Source organism: Hydra vulgaris, chromosome 12 (genome assembly GCF_038396675.1).
Source record: "Hydra vulgaris chromosome 12, alternate assembly HydraT2T_AEP".
Taxonomy (NCBI): domain Eukaryota; kingdom Metazoa; phylum Cnidaria; class Hydrozoa; order Anthoathecata; family Hydridae; genus Hydra; species Hydra vulgaris.
This window is the reverse complement of record NC_088931.1, coordinates 73,766,331-73,790,743: the sequence shown is the minus strand read 5'-3', so window position 1 is coordinate 73,790,743 and position 24,413 is coordinate 73,766,331. Positions and strand designations below refer to the sequence as shown.

At 28.2% G+C, this 24,413-nt stretch overlaps 1 protein-coding gene across 2 annotated transcripts in view; it reads left to right on the top strand.

Annotated features, from left to right (window-relative positions):
• Nucleotides 1–24,413, top strand: part of LOC100192269 (focal adhesion kinase 1) — a 124,096-nt gene that overhangs the window by 69,792 nt on the left and 29,891 nt on the right. For both annotated transcript variants that reach the window (XM_065814387.1, XM_065814388.1), the window contains exons 14-18: nucleotides 7,325–7,425; nucleotides 12,020–12,135; nucleotides 16,518–16,621; nucleotides 22,765–23,059; nucleotides 23,223–23,302. In XM_065814387.1, the coding sequence (XP_065670459.1) occupies nucleotides 7,325–7,425; nucleotides 12,020–12,135; nucleotides 16,518–16,621; nucleotides 22,765–23,059; nucleotides 23,223–23,302 (696 nt within the window). The remainder of the gene's footprint in view (nucleotides 1–7,324; nucleotides 7,426–12,019; nucleotides 12,136–16,517; nucleotides 16,622–22,764; nucleotides 23,060–23,222; nucleotides 23,303–24,413) is intronic.

Genomic DNA, 24,413 nt, shown 5'->3' with positions numbered 1-24,413 from the left:
AAGTTTAAGTTTAAGACCAGATAAGACCAGTTTAAGACCAGATAAGACCAGTTTAAGACCATATAAGACCAAATAACTAGAAAAGTTACTTTTTGATGCAGTTTTTCCGCTGAATCATAAGATGTCGGAGAGGTAGTTCATTTGTATGTAGAGCACAAATTATCCATATTAGTTTTTTATCCAATTTATGTTCAATGTAATGAATAACACCTCCTTTTCAACTAATGTTTAAATTTTTTGAGTATGCACCAATGGCAACTAAAGAGTCTCCAACATCATGATGCGCAATCCGTTCATAAAGCTTATCAGCTATTTGCTCAGCTGCAGTTTCTGCTCTTCCTTCAGAATTGTTAGTGAAATGAAATTGGTATTTACAGGTTCAGAACAAATTGAATAATGTTCTTTATTTTCTGATGGATGTAGTTTTCCATCTTCTTCTTTCATGTACTTAGTTAAATCTTTTTATCCATAAAAAAACAACATTGAATATTATCATTCATTGTCGCTTTTTCAGCTCTACCTCATATTTCTTTCATTAACTTATTTTTATCACTTTTTATTTTGTTGTGATCAACAAAAATATCTGTATTTTACTTTAGAAAATCTCTTGTAGAAGCTAAAGCAGCAGTACCTATGGCTGCTGCAGCTCTGTTAGATACTCCATACCTAATAGCTACTTGAGAAACCCTGGTAATATCTAAGTAATTTTTTTTCAAACTAAAGTAATCTTTTTCTGAATTATCTGCATTTTCGTTGCCAATGTTCGAATTGTCTATTGTTGCTTGAAATTCTACAGCTAAAGGAAAAAATAAATGCTCAAATTATGTTAATCAATTTTAATAAAAAATTATGTTATATTTTTTATTCAAGTTTCGGCATAAATTAAAAAAATATTTGTGATATTTTAGCATTTACCTATATCATCACTATTTGTTCCAGGTATTTTAGAGTCTGATTTTATTCTGTCCAAGTATCTTGTTAACTGATGTCTCTGATACATCAACTAATCCTATTTGTAAAGCACTTTTGTTGCCAATTTTACTTCTTTGAGGTTGTAAGAAAAATAGTTCTTGCAAAGGTATCTCTGCTACTTTTAGACATATACAAGTCACATGGGCTTTAAAAAGACAACCATTGCATCCACTTTCATTACAGCATAAGATTTTGCACTTACATTTTGTCAAGTCAAATAACTTATCAAGTTTGTCCATATACATATTTCTTTTTGACGTAGATCTCAATTTTCCAATGTCTTTTACAATGTAGGAAACTATTTATTCTACAAATTAGCTATAAGACCAACTTTATAACATGTAAAAAATCATACACCATTTCCTGTTACTGACCAATTTTATGGTTTTTAATAATAATGAAGAGGGGATATTAGCTCCAAGCCCACAAATTTTGATAACCATGTTTTATGATTCACCTCGTTATATATATTAGTTACATTATGTACATTGAAAATAACAGATAAGATTCTTATACTAATTTTTTAAGTGTTTAATAAAATTGACATTTTTTAAACCCCCTGCGCCCCCACAAGACAAACTTTTTAAGAGAAAATTTTTCACATTTCTTCCAATATCCTATTACATAATTAAATTATTACCCGTTCTATCATTTCTAACATTTATAAATATTTTTTTTCTTTTAAAATCCATAATGGTAGATAACTTTTATTATATTTATATATGTTTTTGTGTTTGTATGGTCTTAAGAAAAGTAGCATAATAGACCGTGTATGTATGGCCTTAAGTAAAGTAGCACCATAGGTTATGTGTTATTTTTATGTCTATATTATGTCTAATTGTTTTTTGATGATTGCATTCCCATTGCTTTTTTAAAAAAGGCAGAAGAGTGCCATTTTGATGAGTTTTTAGTAAAACTTATATTTTTCAAAGGCCCTGCGCCCCTACTAGAAAAAAATTATTCACGTCTTTTCTAATATCCTAATACATAAAAAAACAAACATTGCACTCGCTCCCATATTTAAAATTTTAAAAGTATGACCCACCCTACTGTACAACCTGTGTAGGATGGTGCCACATCTTGTTGAAAGTGCCACCATTTGTTACAATTAGTTTGCAGGTCTACTGATAGAACCAGGCAGTATTTTAATGTCTCTATATATGTGTGTTGGTTGATTCAACTGAGAGATTCTACATACACCTACTTCATTATAATTAAAATGGCCACAAATAATGAAAATTCACACTTTTGATTGACTCTTACACGAATTGTCTCTTACACGAAGAAACATGACTGTTTTTGTGCTTTTTATTTTTAGCTGTTTGGATCCTTCATTCCATTTTGGATGCTACCTATCATTTTTAATGTTTTCAAAGTATTTTTTTTTGTCACATAATTTGAGTCGATAAGACGTGTTTTTGTTCGCGCGTAAGTTTCAGGATTTTATATATATATATATTTTTCATATTCTTTTTATTTCTTTTTCCTTTTATTCTCTTTTTTCTAACATTATTTCTTTCTCTATTATTGCTTCATCTTATTAGTTTATTAATTATTTTCTACTTTCAAATCATAGTATATTATATTGCCTATATTTGTGTCTAAAATAACAGTTTTGTCATACTTCGCGCACCTATATTTATATATACCTATACTTATATTTTATTATATATATTTTTATTTATATATTATTATTATAAAAATAGTTGTGACTAAGATTTTATTTATTTATCTTATATTTTTACAGAGTTGACAAATTTTTCTTTTTTCTTGTTTTAAAGAGTTTTGTAAACCTTTTAATTTTTGCTTGTAGTTTAACCGCCAACGTTTAAGCGTGTAAACAATATTTTCTAATCTATTGTTCTATTCAATAAGTTTTGAGAATAAATTTTCAACCTTTTTCCTTATTTTTTTTTTTCATTTTTTGTGCCTTGACAAAATTCAAAATTTATTATCAATTAATAAATATATTTACAGAAAATTTATTACTATATATTTACTAATATTTGTAACCAAATTACTAATATTAGTAAGTTATATATACATATATATATATACATATAAATTTAGTATATATATTAAGGTATTATATATATAAAGGTATATTATTATATATATTAAGAATATATTCATATAATCATATAAAATATCAATTTTAATAAAATTTTAAATTAAATTTTTAAAATTTGTAATAAATTGTAACAAATATTAAAAATTTAAAAACTAGCAATTATTAATTGCATTTCATTGCTAATTATGTCAGCATTCGAATAATTAGCTACCAACGCTTTTGAAGCGGCAGTAGATCTAAAGGATTTAAATACACTCTCATGAAAAGTTACCAGAGCGATATTGCTCTTATGATCAAGCCAGCTACTTGTTGCACTAGCAGAAGAGAAACGATCTAGTGAATTAAGAGAAAAAGCCCTGAAAGACAAAATTGATTTACTGATACAAAAAATTAATGAGTTGAAAGAAATAAAATCAACAGCCACACCATCATTTGCATTTTTGCTTAAGGACAAATTGGTTGAGAGCAGCAACGGCAGCAGTTAAGTACTTTTATCGCTGCTCAAAATAAAAATATTCAAAGTTGCGAGTTAAATGTCATTGTAGTCGGTCTTAATAAGTCTAGTACTGTAGACTATAAAAAGCTTGTTGAGGATTTTTTTGTAGCAACAGGATTAGAGGATACTACTGGTATCGCACGTGTTAACCGCCTCAAATCGAGCAAAAGCAAAACAAAATTGTCAAACTCGAACATTATCCAGGTTTCGTTATCAAATCTTTCATCTCGAGCAGAAATACTCAAAAAATGCCCACACCACAAACAAGAGATATACAAGGGTATCTACGTACGCGAAGACAGAACGCCAGAGCAACAAACCGAGTTTAACACCACCACGACAAACTTGCCACTGCTAACATTCTCGATAATTTGTTTCGAAATGTTATACATCGAAGAACAGGTCGCATCTGTTGCATCGATGTCATGGAATCAACGTCCAATCAGTGCTACGTATTTTCATCCCCAGCCAGAGCTCTGTCAGACTACGCTAGCCGCACAGCCGCTCCTAACTCAGAAATCTCCACTGCCAACTAGACGTCCTAGACCAATAACTAAAGCGAAAATAAAACCGATACAAGACCAATGCTTCTACAGTTTCACCTAGCCCTCTATTTTTTGAGTCTATCGAAGTTAACGGCGGCATTGCAACTGTTGCTCACGTGAGAGTTGAGTGTCAAGGCAACATCAGGTTCCAGAAGCGTCTTGATGAATGTCACTTAACTCAGCTTATCACATTCCCAACCTACTGTAGTAGTCAACATGTTGAGCCTACTAGCACACTCGATCTTATTATAACAAATGAGCCAGACTGTGTAATCTTCATTAAACAAGGTGATTTTCTTGGTGACACTCCAATGGGCCAAGCACACTGCTTCATCGAAGGTCAATTTGCTGTTGCATGCCTCAACAACTCGTCTACTTTGCCGCTAAAACCTCTACTCATTTGGAAAAAAACTACGCAGCAATATCAGCATATATTGTAGCTGTTGAATAGGAAACAGTATTCACTGGACTAAATGCAAACGATGATTACCAGCTTCTAGCAAACGTGTACAATGAAGCCACTAACCTACACATTTTGTCAACTACCACTCCCTTTACAGAAAAACAGGAGCAATGGGTAACACCAGAACTTATTGAGGCAATCAAAGCTAAACGCACCTCATAGGCCAAGTACATTAATGCAGGTCAAGATACGCAGAAATTTCTCAAAGTATCGCATTGCACTGCCTGCAAAAAAGTTAAAAAAATGGTCAAAGCTGGCAGGCAGAAGTACGAAGAGCTACTTGTCAGGGATTCCGAAAGCAACCCTAAACGCTTACATGCATATGTAAGAAGCAAGCAGAGCATCAGTAACAACATTACATCGCTTGAAACAGTCAATAGCAACATCACAACTGATACCGGCGATATATGCGCATCGTTAAATAACTATTTTTAATCAGTCTTTGTTTTAGAGCCCGAAGGTTTAATGCCAGGCTTTGAAAGTCGTACTGAAGCAGTTTGTGTCATCGATCCAGCAAGTTTCTCTATCGATATAGTACAAAAATGCCTAAACAACCTGGATGAAAGAAAATCAACCGGCTACGATGGCTTACATCCACGGGTCCTTAGTAAATGTTCAGCTACCTTTGCCAAGCCTCTTTCGCCTATCTATAAGTGCTCGCTTGCAACTGGTGTAGTTCCTGATTTGTGAAAAAAATCAAATGTAACACCTATTTTCAAGAAGGGGAGTAGGCCAGTCTCGCTCACTTTCATACCTTGCAAAATTATGGAAAGTATTTTACAAAAAAGAATAATGGAACACTGCGTTGCTAATGGTCTAATTTCTCCAAACCAGCATGGCTTTGTTCATCGTAAGGAATGCGTATCAAACGTTTTAGAAACTTGGGACATCATGACAGAAGCAACTCACTGCAGACACGCAGTAGACATTTACACAGATTTTGCAAAGACCACATAAACGCCTTCTTCATAAGCTGAGAGTATGGTATTCAAGGCGCTCTCGTTGACTGGATTGCAGCTAAGCAATCGATGTCAACAAGTGGTTATAAATGGCATTACTTCTGAATGGAAAGCAGTCACTAGTGGAGTGCCTTAAGGCTCCGTCTTGGGCCCATTGCTATTCATAATCTTTGTAAACGACCTGCCGGACAGAATTACTCATCATATGAAACTGTTTTTCGACGACAGCAAAATAATAGGGATAATTAAAAAGGAGTTGGACAACATCACTCTCCAAAATGACGTTGACAGAGCAGTGGAATGGTCACATATTTGGCTCTTGCATTTCAACATTGAGAAATGCAAAGTAATGCATGTTGGACGCGGATGTAATAAGTCAACGTACAAATACTCTATGTCTAACGTCGACGGCACCCGTCGTCCTCTCGAAGAAACCACAGTCGAAAGAGACCTTGGTGTGATGGTCTCGAATGACCTTAATGTCAGACCGCAAATAGAGTCAGCCGCATCAGTAGCTAATAGAATGCTAGGGCGACTCAAAAAAACATTTTGCAGTCGCAGTTTTTATTTATGGCACACTCTGTATCTCACTTACATTTGCCCCCATCTTGAGTATGCTGTACAAGCCTGGTCACCGCATTTAAAATCAGACATTGCCATTCTCTAGCAAGTCCAACATCGAGCAACAAAAACAATATCGACTATTAAACACCTGTCCTATGAAGATCGACTCCAACGGCTTGGTTTAACAACTCTTGAAGAACGCCGCAAAAGAACAGATCTTATCAAGCAATTCAAAATTACTCGTAAACTCGAGCTTGTCAGTTTTGTTGTCCCGTAAAAATTTTCAAAAAGTAAAGATAAGTATATTTTAAGAGGCCACAACCATAAACTAGAACGTCAGATGGTAAAAAACTGAGGAGCGATATAACTTTTTTTCAAACATTTATATTTGATCACTGAATAATAATAATAATTTCAGATACAATTTCTTGAAATTTTAAATTTCCTTGCTATTTCTCTGTTACTAATCATGTAGCCATTCTTTATATCTATTATTTAACACTTTATTACTTCATGTACTGTTTATTGAGAAGTTAGTAGAACAGAAATTTAAAAAATTGTGTGCTTATTGTCTTCTATATTAGTTTTTTGTATCTCCTTGATAAAACAAAATTAATAAAAAAAAGTTACATAGAGTGAGCTTATTACTGACATGTTAGTTATAAAGAAACTTTTTATCATATTGAATTATATATATAATATATATATATATATATATATATATATATATATATATATATATATATATATATATATATATATATATATATATATATATATATATATTTATATATACACACATACATAGTAAAAACTAAATAATTAATAACACTCAATTTATTTTTAACATAGCTCAGAGTTTCACACAAATTAGCGATTATCAGATGTTACAAGTCTTAAAATAATGACAAAAAATATATTAAAAATATTGTGGAGTGTCCTCTTTGATGGCATTAAAGTTATTGAAAACATTTTCACAATGAGACTTGTTTAACAAAGTTAATGGTGGTGAAATTATGTGATATTTTGTAGTGTTTTTTCTTTGTAGTTTAATCTTTCTATGATAAAACATTCTAATAATAATTGTATTTTTTGATTAATAAAGTTTTACAAAAATGAGTTAGACAAAAAAACAAAAACAATGTTTTGTCTCACTTTTTTATTGAATACATTTAGTATTTTTCTTATGCTCTCAAATTTTAATCTACTTAGGTTTTAATCAAAGTGATTTATTGTAAAGGTTGTTTTTATTAGATATTATGAAATTATTTGATCATCCGCATATCATCAAATTGATTGGAATATGTCCTGTAAACCCACCTTATATTATAATGGAGCTTGCAGCTTATGGAGAGGTAACTTTTTCAATTCCTTTCTCTGATTATTGTTTTAACAAAACAACCAATGAACTTTAATCCAATGACTTTAATGTTTTTAAAATCAATTTTGATGAAATTATTTTTTAATTTTTTTTTTATAGCAAATAAAAACTAATTGTTAATTATAGATTGTTATTACACATTTCTGCTGTTCAAGTTACATTTTATCCAATATTTTTATTAATTTCATTAAGCAAGGGTGTGAAGTTGATTTTAAACAGCTCCAAAATGTTAAGTGACATACTGGCTGCATTGAAAAAAAGAAAGGAACTTAAAGTCTTGGAACCAATTTTCTAGCCTGTACAGGGGTGTGCAAAATTTCAAGACAAATTGAAATATGTGAAAAATCAGAATATAGTAAAGATTAAGTTAAAAATCACATATTTTCAAATAAAATGAACACAAAGTACTATTAAAAAACTTTTCCTCGAACCCTTTCCTCATCTATTAGACTGGCGTAGATGTAAACCTGTTTTACATTTTTTCCTGCCTTAGATAATGAGTGCTGGATCTTCCTGACTTTACTCAGATTTTTGCTTGTGCCTCCATTCCAGTTAAACAGGTTAACCCATTGTTAGACATTCAAATCACTTTGGCTTCTGTTGCTAAAGTCATATCTTAGTTAAACTCTTCTAAGGCTTTTGGTCCAGACAACATTCCTGTCATAGTCTTACAAAAGTGTTCTCCAGAAATTTCCTCAATTCTCTCGAAACTATTTAGTAAGTGCTTGTCTAAATCTTGTTTTCCTGTGTAGTGGAAAATGGCATCTATGGTTCCAATTTTTTAAAACTCTGGAGAACATTCTGATTCCTCCGACTATTGTCTAATCAGCCTTCTATCTTTTATTATCAAGGACTTTGAATCTTTATTCAACAAATTTCTAACTTCCCAATTTTAGTCAAATAACATACTATAAAGAATATATTATATATTATATTTTATGGAGAAAACAATAAATTCAATTTTTGATCTACTTGCTCTACAGCTAACTTGCTAACTGCCTTGACTGAAAGGTTCTGTTTTGCATCAGATGGAGGAGCAAGGCAAGGGTTATTGCTCTTGATATATCTTTTGATAATATCTTTCATAAGCTTTCAATTAATTTTGGGATGGTCGTCTTCTCCATAAGATATAATAAATAATATATGCTTTAATATAAGATATAATACTTAATAAGATATAATATATAGCAAGGTATAATATATGCTTTAATATAAGATATAATACATAAGATATAATATATAACAATATAAGATATAACATATAACAAGATATAATATATGCTTTAATATAAGATATAATATATAATAAGATATAATATATGCTTTATATTGTGCATCTGGGAAGTCTTTAAGGTTATCAAATGGTTTCTTTTTAACTGCTTTAAAGTCATCCTCCCAACAAAACTAACACTTTTCCTCATTTCCAGTAACTTCTGGCGTACCTCAAGATTCTATCCTCGGTCCTGTTTTGTTTCTTATATAAATTAATGATCTCCCCTATAACCTTACATCTAAAGTAGTTCTTTTTGATGATGACTCCTTATACTCCTGTCTTGACAAAAAGTCTTCTCTTTTCTATCGCTTAAAGCAGGCAGCTTATCTTGAATCTGATCTCACTTCTGTAAGAGATTGGGGCTCACAGTAGCTTGTAAACTTTAACCCCAACAAAACTCAGTTGTTTACTGCAAAGAACTATCACAGTACTGTTGACATTCCTATATTAATGAATGGCAACCCTCTCACTGAGTCCTCTTTATTACCTCTTCTTGGATTATCCTTTACTACTGACCTTTCATGGAAATCATATATACAATCAATTGCTAATTTTGCTAACTTTTACTGTATCTGTCTTTGCATGCTTTAAAAACTTTTATTCGTCTAGTTTTTTTCTGCATTTCAATCCTTTGGAACTCTCTCCCATCTCCATATTTTCCTGACTCTACAATATACCACTTTTTAAGTCTTCTACCAATTGTTTTCTTGCTTTTTAACTTTATTCTTTGTTTTCTAGTAACTCCTAACTTAATAGTGGTTGCTTACAGCCTTGTTGGGAGTGAGATATAATTTTTAAAAAATTTCACTGTTTAGGGTCTCCACGTTTGACTTCATTTCCTCCATCACTGATCAAATGCAAAATTCTATTGGATTAAGGTCAAATTATGAGGGTGGTCACATATCTGGTGGCCAAACATAAGAATTTTCAGCTTAGAGAAACTTGGCAGTTATCTTTATTGACAGGCTGTAACAAAATCTTGTTAATAGAGCCATTGTTTTGCTTGAACTTTTTTCTTTGACCAGTGAAGCAAATGCTCACTCAAAAAAAATGTCTTCTCTCAAGCTTTCTTGGGAAGCGTGCGCAGTCCCACACTTTGTTTGTCCATGTTTAAAGTAATTTTTTTAGATAAACTGACCACAGCAGTTCGCATCTTTCAACTTGTAAAGCGTTTCAATAATTTGCGGCAAAAGGCTAAACTTATCTACTAAGAAAAAACAAACTAAAAAAAGGAAACAAAATTGTAACAAAATATCAATTTTATTTAAATGAACTAGAAAATTTGATAATTAAAAAAAAAAAAAAATTTTTTTACAGTTTTTGTATTCTTTTTTTTTAGAGTTGTTGTTTTTGGCTATTGAATTTTATACAAATTGATGAAAAAAACATATTTTCTTTTATAACAATTTAACAAAAATTGAAAGTTTTGATATGCAATTTATTCATAATTTATATCAGTCCATATAATAAAGAAACTAATTTGATATTTATGCTAGAACCATGACAAATTTTTTTTTTAATTTTTTTTCTCAAGTCTATTTGTTTTTTCGCTTTTAAAAATGTTTTGGCTATATTTGATGTTTTTTCTCAATACTATTTTTACTATTTTGTCAATGCAAAAAACAGATTTATATAATAGGAAAATAAGAAAATAAATTCCTATTTATTTGTAAAATATATTATTTGGTTAATAAATTTTGTAATGGCGAAATAATTTAAATAAAAAGATAACATAGTTTCTGTAATAAATATATTTACTGCATTTAATGCATGTCTAAAGTTGTTTCTTTTATATTGCTCAATTTCCAACATTAATACAAATTACAAGTGATAATGAACATAACGATTGCTCTGTTTGAAAAAATATATTTAAAAACTTAAAAAAAGTTTTAAATAGGTTCCTAACAATTTCTTTAAAAAAGTTCAGTAAATTAACAATGCACCTCTACTCTTTTGGAGCATCATCAATAACAATAGTTCATCAGGAAATAAACTATTGGGTTTGCACAATTTGGATAGTCCAACAAAAGTGCAGACTATTTTAATGGGGATATTGAAAACAAACAAATATTTTATGTTTTAATATTATTAATAATGACTCTTTATTCTTTTACATTACATTACAAAGCTTGTTTAATGAATAAATACAATTAGCTTTCCTGTGCATTGATAAAAACAATAAAGTTTAGCAGTAACATTTTAAAAGCAAATTTAAAAAGTCCTTTTTCTAACGCAAAGAATAAAGTATTTCCTTAATATATTGACTGAAAAAAGTTGCGAAAAATGTGTATATCAATACTTGTATCAATTTTGGTAGTGGAAAATAACAAACGGCCTAAAAATAATAATTAAAAAAAAAGTAAAATATTTAGGCAACCCTTGGAATTAGGAAAAATGAGGTCGGCAATAATTTGCCGACCTCAAACACTTTAAAGTCGGCAGTTAGGTTGGAATTGCGAAATGCCGACCCTAATTCCGAGGGTTGTTCAGGCATATTATTCTCGCAAATTTATAAAATGTTTACTATATAAAAATATGGTCAAGTTTCTATAAAAATTTCTTTAAGAGTGGACAAACAAGGCTTGTGATTGTATGCGCTTCCTGGTAAGGCTTGCCTCTGGACTTTCTAATGATCCTCTCATTGCTTGAATTTGGTTTAGACTAAACAGTGAAGAATTTTTATTTGTATAGACCATAGAAATGTTGTGAGCTTGGAGAATGTCCAACAAAATGTGCATTTTTTTTCTTATGTTTTTCTCTTTTTGCTTGGTTTTGGTTTTTGAAAAACTTTTTAGGCCTAAATCTTCATGGATAAGGCTTTGCATCAGTTGTCTTACAGTTCTGGTTTAGATTATGTTGTAACTTACAATAAATTGCATCAGTTGTTATTTTTTCGGCCAACATTATTCCATAAACTGTCTCTTCCTAATTAAAGATCTGTTAAGACTTAATAAACATTATATCTATTTTTCTATTCATTTACTTAACAATTTCTGATTTCTTTATGATACTTTGAACGCTTTTGACATTTTTCAATAAAATTGAAGTATTTTAAAAATTCACTCCATAGTAGTTGCAATTAACTTATTCTAAATTTTCCCACACAAAATGTTCATATTTGTTCTGCAAAAAAGCACGAAATTCAAATTTGAAAATGTCTTAACATTTGGCGCACCCGTGTAATCCTGAAGTTATTTTTAGACTTCACACCAAGTTATAAGATATTTCTGTTATAAAAATTTTTTATTATAAAATGTTTTTTAAAAACAGTTGAAAATTTTATTGGTATTTTTAGTTGCGATCGTACTTGCAAACATACAAAATTCAAACAGAGCTTGAGCGCTTGATTGCTTATATTTATCAATTAAGTACAGCACTATGTTATTTAGAAAGCAAGAACTTTGTACATAGGTATTTTTGAATTATTCTTTTTGTATTGCATAAATTGTTTATGTCATATTTTTTATGCTTTATTTAAGTCAAAGTAATGATGTTGTTGTTATTATTGCAGCAAATTAATTATTTTTGCAGCAAATTATTTTTTAATATAAACATATGTATATATAAACATTTATAAACTAAATATAAACAAACAAATCAACATAATTGTCAAATCAGAAGTGTTTGTATTAAAAAAACAGAATATTAATTTCTAAAATCAAAAACTTTTTCAAGGAAAAATAAAATGCAATAAATTATTATTAACTTATATAATCCTGTGGAACTATTATTAGCTTATGTAATCCTGTGAATTTATTGTTAGCTTATGTAACCAAGTGAAACTATTATAAGCTTATATAACCAAATGAAATTATTAGCTTATTTAACCATGTAAAATTATTATTAGCTTATGTAACCCTCAGGCTTGAACAGGAATGGCGTGCGATCACACGTTGTAACTTACAATACTAATTTGACCATGGAAGTTTTGATGTTTTAACAATTAAATACTATTAAAAAATTGTTAAGTTACGAATAACTTTTAATCGTTGATCTTTTTTTCTTTTTGTTTCTATTTTTACAAAGAATTGTTTAAAAGTTTTTTTTTTTTAAACTTGACTTACTAATAAAATGATTAAAAATTACTACTTTAAATAGACCATGGTATTTTTTAAAATAATTTTTTTTTGTAACTTTTTGGAAAAAATAAATGTTTATACAATTTAAAAATAAAAAAAATAAGACTTTTTATAATCTAAATAAAATTTGTTCTTTCATTAAACAATCATTAGAAGTCATTTGTAAAAGCGTTTTGCGTAACTTTGATAAAATGTAAATATGATATATGTATATATATATATATATATATATATATATATATATATATATATATATATATATATATATATATATATATATATATATATATATATATATGTATACATGCATATATATGTGTGTATATACTATTCCAGTGTGATGTCAGAGATGTTATTTTAGCATGCATTCATAGTTATATTAAAAAATGAATTTTTTCAAATAAAGTAAAATTATTAAATCTTGAATTTTTTAAATTGTGTCTAGAAAGGCAGAAGAAACTAAAAGCATTGGTATCTTTTTTGATAAACTACTACTTCCAATAGAAAAATCTTGTTCATTTGAAATCTATTGAATCGTAAATTGTTTCTGCCTGCAATCTTAATGCAGAAATACTGTGGACTTTAAAAGATGTTGTGTCGCACTATTCACTTAGATCATGTACTGATTTAAATGAGTTGTTTAAAATTATGTTTACATAATTACATTTACAGGTAATGGTATTATAAAAACATTTTGTATGTTAAAAGTCTTAAACTATAATGCCCTCAGCTTTCTACTTCCCATTGTTAAGCTCACCATCAACTGATACATAAAATTTTAACAGATCTATCATTTACTTATTTTTTACTTTTTTTACATTCTGTCCAACACGCTGGATTGAGGATGAAGCAGTTGCTGATAGAGCCAATAATATTTTGGGGAAATGTTGTTAAGGTCCATTTATACTGGGAAAGTTTTAGCAAAAGCCAAATGCCTAAATGTAAATCGTATGATATACTAATTAGTCATTATAAGGAAAAAAATCTAATGGCAAAGTTGGAATTTTTCAGGGATATAGCACGGTGTTTGAAAGAATGTTTGGTGACATTCCAAACTGATTCTCCAATGATTCCTTTCCTCAATGATACCTTGGAAAGGATGCTTCATAAGATTTTGCGCATAAAAGAAGATATATTTAGTACTACAAGCACTACATACAAACTTATCAAGACATCTCAAAAAAGCAAAATCAATTGCCAGCTGATCAAGTACACCTTGGAACAGCAGTCAAGTTTATTTTACGCTGATGCGACAGAAACTGCAAAACACAAGTTTAAAGAAGATAGCATTACTATGCTGGTTAAAATTGTTGAAAAACTTCAAGAAAGAACTCCTTTGAAATATATGTTAGTACGAAATGCAGCATGTCTATCCCCAAATAATATGCTTAATAACAAAGAAGTTGGATTTGCTTGTTTTGGTCAGCTAGTTGATATTTAGATTAAAAAAAAGGAAAATATTACTACTAAAAAAGCAGAAAAAAGAAAGCTTATCACTGAAGAAATTATTGGTGTAAAAAAGAGAAAGAAAAATATTTAATCGTGAATCCTTACACGAAGAAATGGAACTTTTTACCATTCAAGAATCTAATTCCATGGAATTATTAGTTGAAAGCAATCTTTTCAGGCAAAAAGTAAAAGAAAAGCAAACCCTTATTGAACAGCTGACTAATGCTATTGGTAAATTAGAAACAGATTTGAAAAAGAATTAGTTTTTCTAGGATTTGTTTTTATAGTTTGTTTTGTTTAATATTTTAAGTTGAAAGTATTTTTTTAAGTTGTTTCATATCTTGGAAGAAAGTTTTATTTCAGTAAAGTAGTTTGATTTTTTCAAATATTTATTTTTGTTCAACATTTAACTTCTTTACTTTAACCATTCATACAAGATTCATATCAATAATTCTTGCACCAAAAAAGTTATAATTGATAGTAATTTGTTATTCAGAAACCTAAAATGTTTAGAGTAAAGTTATGTTAGCAATTAAAGAGATTAGTCTTAAAAGTACTTTATGTTTTGAGAAAATCTACTTTGATCAGCCATTTTAAATCCCTATTTTAAAGTGTCATGTCTTTCATGAAAGTAAATTTTCTCAAAATATTTTTTTTGTGACTTAAGTAATTTTAGCACTAAGCTCCTCAATTATACTCTATTTTATGTGGATATAACTGTTATTTGTTTATAAGTTTATCTAATTAAGATTATTTTATTAATTTTTGTAAAATAATTGTTGGTAAAATAGCATATTGTTGATAAAATATATATATTTTCTTTCAAAAGATTAAAAAGCATTATTTTTTTTTTAATCTGCACAAAAATTAAAGTTTGTAATTAGAGTTAGAGTAAAACACGCAGTACTCCCCATGTACTCTTATTATCGCTATTTGGTCTCTTAAAAGATAAAGTACTTTATTTTTAAAGTTATAACCGTCAAACTTTGGTCAGTTATAATGCAAACATCAGAGTTTTTTCAGACATGATTTAAAAACTTTATAGCAATTAGTTTTGGGTTTCGCATATTTTATAATGACCAAGTGGCAATGGCTTAGTGCATGACAAGTACTGAATATTTTACTCTAGTGATTTATCATAAAGGTTTATGAAGTGTAATGGCAAAATCATGGAAAAGTCATCAAATTTCATAATCAAGTTTGAGTGGCCACCCTGTCTTAACAATTTTTTGCCATAACGTAAACAAAAAAATGAATAATTAAATCGTTTATTTAAAAAGTTGGTATAATTTTTTTCTCATTTTAAGACATAATAAAAAATACATACTTATATAAATATAAAAAATAAATATATTATTCATTATTATTTTTATAAAAAATCATTAGCAGCGATTTGTTACTTTTTTTAAATGCGTTTCAAAAATATAAGTAGAGATCAAAGTTTTTTAATTCAAATGGTTTTCAAAAAAGTTTGTCTTTTTTTTTCTTTTAAAAAAAATCTTTCTACTTTTGAATTGAATTAACTTTAATGATTCTTATATAAAGTTTATTAAAAGGACCATTGTCGTTTAAAGTCGTCGTCGTTTATGAAATAAATTTTTTTTTTTTTTTTACTTTTTTATTATACTTTATTTTACTTAAAAAAACTTTATGTAATTAAATAATAAAACTTTACACAACTTTCAATAATACTTGTATTCAAATTATTAGCCACTTTATTTAAAAGCATTTTGCTTATATCACTCTGTTAGTAAAGATAAACATGTCAAAGTTATTTATTTTCAACATAATAAAAACTAATTTTTCAGCACATTTAAAAAAAATCGTGGTTAAATCAAAATATCGTCAAAACAAAATATTATTTGCATGGTCATATAAAGACTTGAAATTGCACGCCTTCCTAGCCAAGCCTGATATATAGAAGTACAATCAATCATTTTTTATGACGAATTATTGTAAACAGTTATTTACATTGTTGTTTTATTAAAATGATTGATTAATCCGCTGAAAAATTTTAGTTTTGTTTGTATTTACTTATTTTTAATGACGCATTTCTTTAAATTATTACAAAAAAAGCCATCTTTAAAGCTATTTATTTAAAAGGCATCTTTGAAGCTGTTGATTTTCAAACTTATTTTTCAAATAAAAAAGCTACAAGTTAACATTAGATTTTTTTTTTTTTTTACAAATTTATTTACAATTTTAAAATTTGAATTAAAATGAATAAAAAAAAGGTTATAAAAAAATGTTTTAAAATTACTTTAGAGATGTTGCTGCAAGAAATATTCTTGTTGTTGATCCATTAACTGTCAAGTTAGCAGATTTTGGACTATCAAGGTGGATTGATGAAGAGCAATTGTACTATAAAGGTTGTTATTATTTTTTTTTAATCATTTTTTTTTAATACTCCATCAGGTATTTGTTTGATATTATCTTTTATATATTTACATTTTATATATTTACTTTTTATATTTTAACATAAAGCAGAAATCTTTACACTTCTTTGTAAAGAATTCAAGTGCAACACTCAAAAGGACTCTAGTCTGAAAAAGTGCCAAGTAATAGGACACTCAAAAGGACTTTTATAAACAATATTGTATTCTAAAGTTAAAGACTATTAATTTTTAACAATATGTTAATTAAATTAACAATTTTATACAATAAATAATACCAATAATTAGTTTATACAATTACTATGAAATAATGATAAAGTAGATAAAAAATAGGATATTTATAAAATAGGTCTACTGAATCAAAGTTAATTCAAAATGTTTCTCGAAACATAAGTTTTAAAAAGCGTACCCATTACATTGTTAAAGTTTATGCTTTATCATGGTTTAAAATAAAGAAATTTTTGAAACTGCATGATTTGCCCCGAATTCTGTTCTTTACAATTAATCAATTGAATCTTATTGAGTTTCATGATGCGAGAAGAACTGTGCATTACAAAAAAAAAATTCAAGGAAATGGTTTTTGTTTGGTACTTGCAAACTTACTTAATTACTTATTATATGCAATGGTTAAAAATCACTTCATGCAAATCAGAACTCTCGATTATAAAGCAATGCTCTCAGACAAAAGTAAATTTTTTAAATTAGTTTTTCTATATATCATGTTGCTTTATACAAAGTTTTTAGAGTTTATTAAGCTAATTAATAATGTAGGTTGTAGTATAAGTTTCATTATTTCTTGGAAGTTTTTTGTACTAACAATATTTTTTTTTTAGAAAAAAAGCAGTTATAAAATAGAAAAGAGTGATGCAAACTAGATAACTTTTGACATGATCTTGCTTGTATCATTATGGACCATTGACTAAAAAAAAGTTTTATGATGGAGAAATTAGCGCCTTCATTAAGAGTAAAATATGGCCATATAATCAAGACCTACCCTCTCATTCCCAGGGTGTTAAGAGATATTTGAAATTAGTTTTAAAAGGTTCTAATAACATATATGGATTTAAAGTCAGGCATGAATCTTTACTAATAAAATTACTTAGCTGAAAAATGTGTTGTTTATGTCAAAAAGACTCTCAGTCATACAATGATTTATTTGTCTTTCTTGTTACATTCTTGAAACAAGTTTTTTTTTTTAAGTTTTTTATTGTTTTTTTATGACATTAAATGAGTACAGTATTTGACTATTTTAAAGTTAGTTTGATACACTGTCAAAATTTTACATATATAAGTTTTACATAATTTTGTTTTTCCTTGATGTCTCAAGTTTTTCTGAATAAAATTTTATAATAAAGTGCTGAAAAATATAAAACAAGCAAAAAGTAAATTTTTTTAAACGTTGTTGATGGGATACTTTTCAATATTGGTTTTAAACCTCCACATAACAAATAGCCTTCAGCTTTACACATATATTATAATATATATTTTTGATAAAATTTAAAAAAGTTTCTTGGGTTCAGATCTGGAAAATATGGTGAATGCAGGAGCAATTCAAAGCCTAATTCATGCAGTTTGCCATTTTTTGTTTTAGTTGGTTTGTGATGCAGTGCATTATCTTTATGAAACATATTTTGTTATTATACATAGTTTGGTTTATTATATCATCTGCATTCCAAAATACTAATGCCATAACTTTGCAAGCCAACTGTTGCACCTTTCCAGTCTTTCGAGTTGTTTCATTGCTCAAAATCATCAATTTAGTGCTGTTTTTGGTCAATCGTGAGCTCGTGTAGCACTTACTTTGCACAGAGCTTTTGCCTACCCAAGTATTCGTTTGTGATATGTCTAACATGTTCCTTTGATATCTTTAAGATCAGATATCTCCATCAACTTCACTTTATATTCAACCAATATTTTTTTGTATGTCTATTATGTACTTTTTTTATGTTTTTGTTGGTAATAGCCTTTTTGAGGCACTCTCTTTGGTGGTCGTTTAAACTTAGCAAATCACTTCTCAACGGTTACTTTTCCTAATGTCTGAATAATGCTTATTAAGTCTGAACAGTGTCTAGGTTGATATTTATTTATTTCATGGTTATATTTACAATTATTTCCTCTATTAGATTGGAATGCTTTGACTTTATTTATTTATTACTTTAACTTCTTTCAAACCATTTTAATTTTATAAACTTGGATTAAATCACCTCTCATTCTTCACATATATATATATCTTATATTTAGATGTTTCAACCTTGCATCATATTTCAAATTCCTCAACAAAGGAACAATTCTAGTAGAGTGATGTTCCACTCTTTCTAAATCTTCAATTCAACTTTGAAGTAAGGAGTAACTTGCAGTGCCCCAAACGGGCACTGCAAGTTCAATAAGAGGCCGAACAAGTGTTCTATACAATAACCTAAGTATATGAACGTCAATTTTAGAAAAAGTATTTTTTAACAACCCTATCATTCTATTTGCTTTTAATGTACAGTTCATTATATGATCTTTCCATTTCAAGTTTGAAGAAAATAATACTCTAAGATCTCTTTCTAAATTTGTTTTTTTGAGTGATTTCCTGTTTGTTGAGTATTTATACTTTTTTTATTTTATCTAAATGCATAACTATACATTTATCAGCATTAAATTTAACAAGCCACACCTTTGACCATTCAGCAGCTTTATTTAAATCTAATTGCAATAACTCAGCATAATATCTATTTTTGACCTGACTAATTAACTTTGTATCATCTGCATAAAGTTTCCAGTTACAGTTAAAATGTTCTGCTAGGTCATTAATGAATATTACAAATTGTCCCAACTACCCTCTTGTGGCGCTACTTGCAATATCTCTCCACTCAGAGACTAGTTCACCTTGTAGAACTTGTTGTCTTCTATCTTTAAAATAAACTTCAAGTCATTTTAGCAGCTTACCAGTGATCCCATACCCTTTTAATTTATCTAGCAATGTGGGATGAGGTACTGTATCAAAGGCCTTCACAAAGTATAAGTAAATGATATTTACTTATACTTTGTCCACACATTTTTTAAGAAGACATGATTGTATGTTATCTGCTCCACATGATTCATCTGGATTTTTTTTAATCTTTTGCAGACTTCATCATATGTAATAGTAAGATGCTCAATATCTAAATATTTTTCACTATTTTTTAAAATTTGGAATCTGGAAGTTCTCCTGGTTCTTCACGAACAAAATACTCATAAAGTTTGTCATTTAAAATACCTACTATTTCTTTCATGTCATTTGTTACAGAGCCATTGTTTTTCATTAAGGCTTTAATAAAACTCTTTACAGTTTGCTGATCGTTTATGTGATGAAATAACACTTTCGGATTTTTTTATAGACTTTATGATGTTATTTTTCATATTTATTTCTAGCTATATAAATGCTGTGTTTCACGGTTTTATACATTTTCTTATACTGCTTGTTCAAAGTTTTCCAACCAGCATAACAATTCAAATATCAAATTTTTTTTTTTAATTTTATTAAACTCTTAAGGCTGCAATCAATCCAAGGATTTTTTTTAACACGGTTTACATTTATCTTGGGTACAAATCTTTTGCATGTTTCATTAAGATAGAATATTAGGATATCATACATTTGTTGAACCGATTTGTTTTTGAAATACCTTAACCAGTCTATAGTGCTCAAAAACTAGTAATCTCATAGGCAATATGCAAATTTAAGTTTTACCTTATTTTTAAAAATAAATTTGTTTAACATTTGAATTTGAATTTTAAAGGATGACCTTGTGTGCATACTCCAAGAACAGGTTCTGATTCTAGCTGATAAATTCATTATTAGTTAAACTTACTAATGATGAATTTATCAGCTAGAATCAGATTCAAATCATTCTTGATTTAATTTTTATTAATGATTTTCATCATTAGTAAAAATTAAATCAAGAATATTATATGTATTTGTGTTATTCTGAAAAGTTGGGATCGATACATCCTGAATAAGATATTCATTGCTGAGTATCTTATAAAATTTTTTTCCATATAATGATTGTACATAACCATTTGGCCTAGTTATATTTGGAAAACTAAAATCACTAAAATATTAGATTTAATATAATGTGCTGATAAGCGCATTGATACATTAGCTGTCACTAGGTCTGTATATACACCCAGCCAAATCTTCACCGCAAATTAAAACTACTCATTCCTGCGCAAGCTCACTAGAATTCAATATTTTGTCATTCACTTCATACAAGATTATACTTGAATTTACATAAGGAGTAACTCCTCCTTTCCTTCATTCATTTCTGTCTCTCCTGTATACGCACAATCCAACCATATTTTACAAGAGATGTGTCTTTAAACCAAGTTTTCGTTACTCCAAGTAACATAAGATTATTTTTACCACATGATACTTTAAACTCGTTCATTATTTTTATCAATTGATGTAGTATGAAGATAATTTTTTGTTGATCTAATTTTTTTGCTTATTGAACCTAACTATTTGATTTCCACAGATGGCATATTGAAAGGGTGAGTTTGTTTCTTTTCTTTATGAAATCAAAGCTTTACAGTCTCTCCGCTTCTGTTAAATTAGGACTCAAGTAAATATTTTTTTAAACTATTTTCTCTTTAAGAGTTTTCGATGCCAGCAGAAGTTCATTTCTTTCTTTTAAATCAGTGACCTCAATGAGAATAGGTCCAGATTTATCCAGGCTCTTTGACTTAAATTGTCTTACATTTTTAATCACGGTGCTTTCTTTGCTTATTTCTTTAAGCATGTTTGCAAGGTTCAGCTAGACATCTTCGATATTTTGAACCACGGTCTCCTTTGATTTTTCCACACCATAAATGATTATATTGTTCTCTCTGCTCTTGATTTCTGTCTGTTGAGCAACCAACAGTTTTTCTACATTGCTCAGCTGGCTTCTTTTATATATATATATATATATGTATATATGTGTGTGTGTATATATATATGTGTTTTTGATTATTGGAATTAAAAAAAAAAGATGATGATAAATTGAAATAGTTTCAAGACCATAACAATCTTTAGTTTACAATATAAAAAAAGCGCAAAAATATTAATGAATAAGCAAAATTACAGAATGATAAAAAATACCGAATTTTTTTCTATTGGCAGAATAAATGTAGTTTGAGATCATAATTTTTTTTTCTGACTCAAGTCAGAAAAAATAACACAAAAGTTTTCATTGGAAAATGAAAACTTTCGTGTTAAAATTGTTTAAATAAAAAGTATAAAATAATTATAATCATAAAATAGTGGCAAATAAAATACAACAAATAAAATACAACAGACAATTATATATATATTTGCTTAGTTTTTAAAACAAAATTAAAACATTACCAAAATAGTTACAATTTCTCATCTGTTACAATTATCAATGTACAAAAGTCTTATAAGAATATGAAATTTTAATAAGGAAAAATTAATAAAATTTTAATGAAGAAATTAAGTTTATATGTTAAAATATTTTGCTTTTTTTATGAATTTAGTTTGTTATTTGTTTATTTTTTTTTAAATACAAAAAAAAAGTTACGAAAAATGTAATTTATTTAATTTATTTATCATCATACTTTAAATGATTGACTTTCAACACTGCAAAATACTTAAATAATTGAATTTCAACAATGTAAGGTTCTTTAAATGGTTGAATTTTAACATTGCAAGTTACTCTAAATTACTGAAACTGTCCTAATATATCTCAAGATATAATAAATCAGGTTAAATTTAATCAATTCATTTTTAATTCAATTCTTTCTTTTGAAGATCAGTATCTAAGTGCAATGAATAAACTATATAGATTTGATATGCTCAAGAAATATTCCTTACATATTTTCGTAAAATTTCACATTAATAAACACTTAAGTTGATTGAAAACATTATAGTGTTGTAATAACAGATTATAGTTAAATCATGTAAACTACTTATGGTTTCCTCAATACCATTCAAATTTGTTTGGAGGACTTTGTTTTGTTACATATTAGTTTAATAACAGTTATTTTTTTAAATCTGAATATCTGTTCTGTCTTCCTGCTTACCTATTTATAGTAAATTTCAAATTAATATTTTAGCTTTTTTGGTATTAAGTTATATGATCATAGTATTTTTGTTTTAGCATCAAAAGGAAAGCTTCCAATAAAATGGATGGCCCCTGAATCCATAAATTTTCGACGATTTTCTTCCAAGTCTGATGTGTGGATGTTTGGTGTGTGTTGCTGGGAAATACTTATGTATGGAGTTAAACCTTTTCAGGGAGTTGCCAATGAAAAAGTTATAGGGAAAATTGAAAATGGAGAGAGGCTGCAGCTTCCACCTAATTGTCCACCCACTTTATATCATATAATGACAGAAACTTGGTTGTATGACCCAGAAAAACGTCCAACATTTCAGCAAATGAAACTAAGGCTAAGGTAAGAGCAATTCTATTTTAAATTTATTTTTAAACTGTTTGAATTATTTTCCAAAAGTTTAAACTTTTTAAATAGTTTTCCAAAAATTTAAAATTTATAAATTATTTTCCAAAAGTTTTAACTTAGTAAATTATTTTGTAATAAACACAGTAAATAATTTTAGTGCAATTGCAGAAGAAGAAAAAAACTCTGTTCTAGAACGAAAGAAAAAAGAAGAACGAAGAATGCATGCCAAGCCTCCAAGTAAATACTATTTTAAATTATAATAAAATACATTATTATCACAAGTACAGAATTCAGTTAAAAAATATCTGTTATAAATTAAAATTAGATATAAATAATAAAATTATTTTAAAAAGTGAAAATTTAATTAAATTAAATATAAAAGTTTTGATACTTCCAAAAAGAAATAACTAAAGACACAAAAAAAGTCAGTTAAAAGCATCATGCTATCAAGCAAAAGCACTAGCAGTAGTTGTAGTAGTTTTTTTTTTTTTTTTTTTTAATTCTCCTCTCCAAGGCTGAGAAGGTCATTACAGATGAGGAGGCTACTTAATTGTGGTTATAGTCCTCTCTCAACTCTATAACTCTGAAACACGAATCTTGAGGAACAAGGCTGCTGCGTGGAGAAACAAGTTGAGCACAGTACTATCAGGGGCGTGGTTGGGATCCAACTCGTAACCTCTCACTTATAAAGCGAGCGCTCTACCACGACACCACTACCACATTTAAATTTTGTTTTCTGAAAAGATACTTACTTTTAGTGACAGAGTTATTATATGATAAAATGTAAAATATAATCTCAATAAGATTACTTGAACAGTGCACCTTTAAGTAATCTTGGTGATAGGTTGTCTAAATCTGTGTTTTTGGTAACTTTCATTTGTTTTAATTCCTGTGTTTTTTTCTTATTTTCTTTTTACTGATTGGTTCCCATGCTCTTTTTTTCTTTTCTTTTTTTTCACTAATTGGTGCAATACTGTCAAACATTGATTTTAATAAGCAACTAAAACAGAAGGTTGCTTTATTTAAATTTTCATATTAATAATTTTAATGGAAATTTAATGACCTTAAACTTTTAAAATCTTGGCGTTTTAATTTTTAGAACTGCAACATTGACACAGGAAAGAAGTTTTTTTTCTAATACATACCATGGTTTCTGATGCAGATTGGATAAGTTTTAACTTTGGTGTTTGAGACATTAATAAATAGTGAGTCAATCAATGTCAAATATGTTAAGCTAAGGCATTCATTTTTAATCAGTTGGTTGCCATTTTGATGAATTGGTTATTTAACATTTCTAACAATATATTTCTTTTTGATACTGTTGTTTAATCATATTTTTAATAACTTT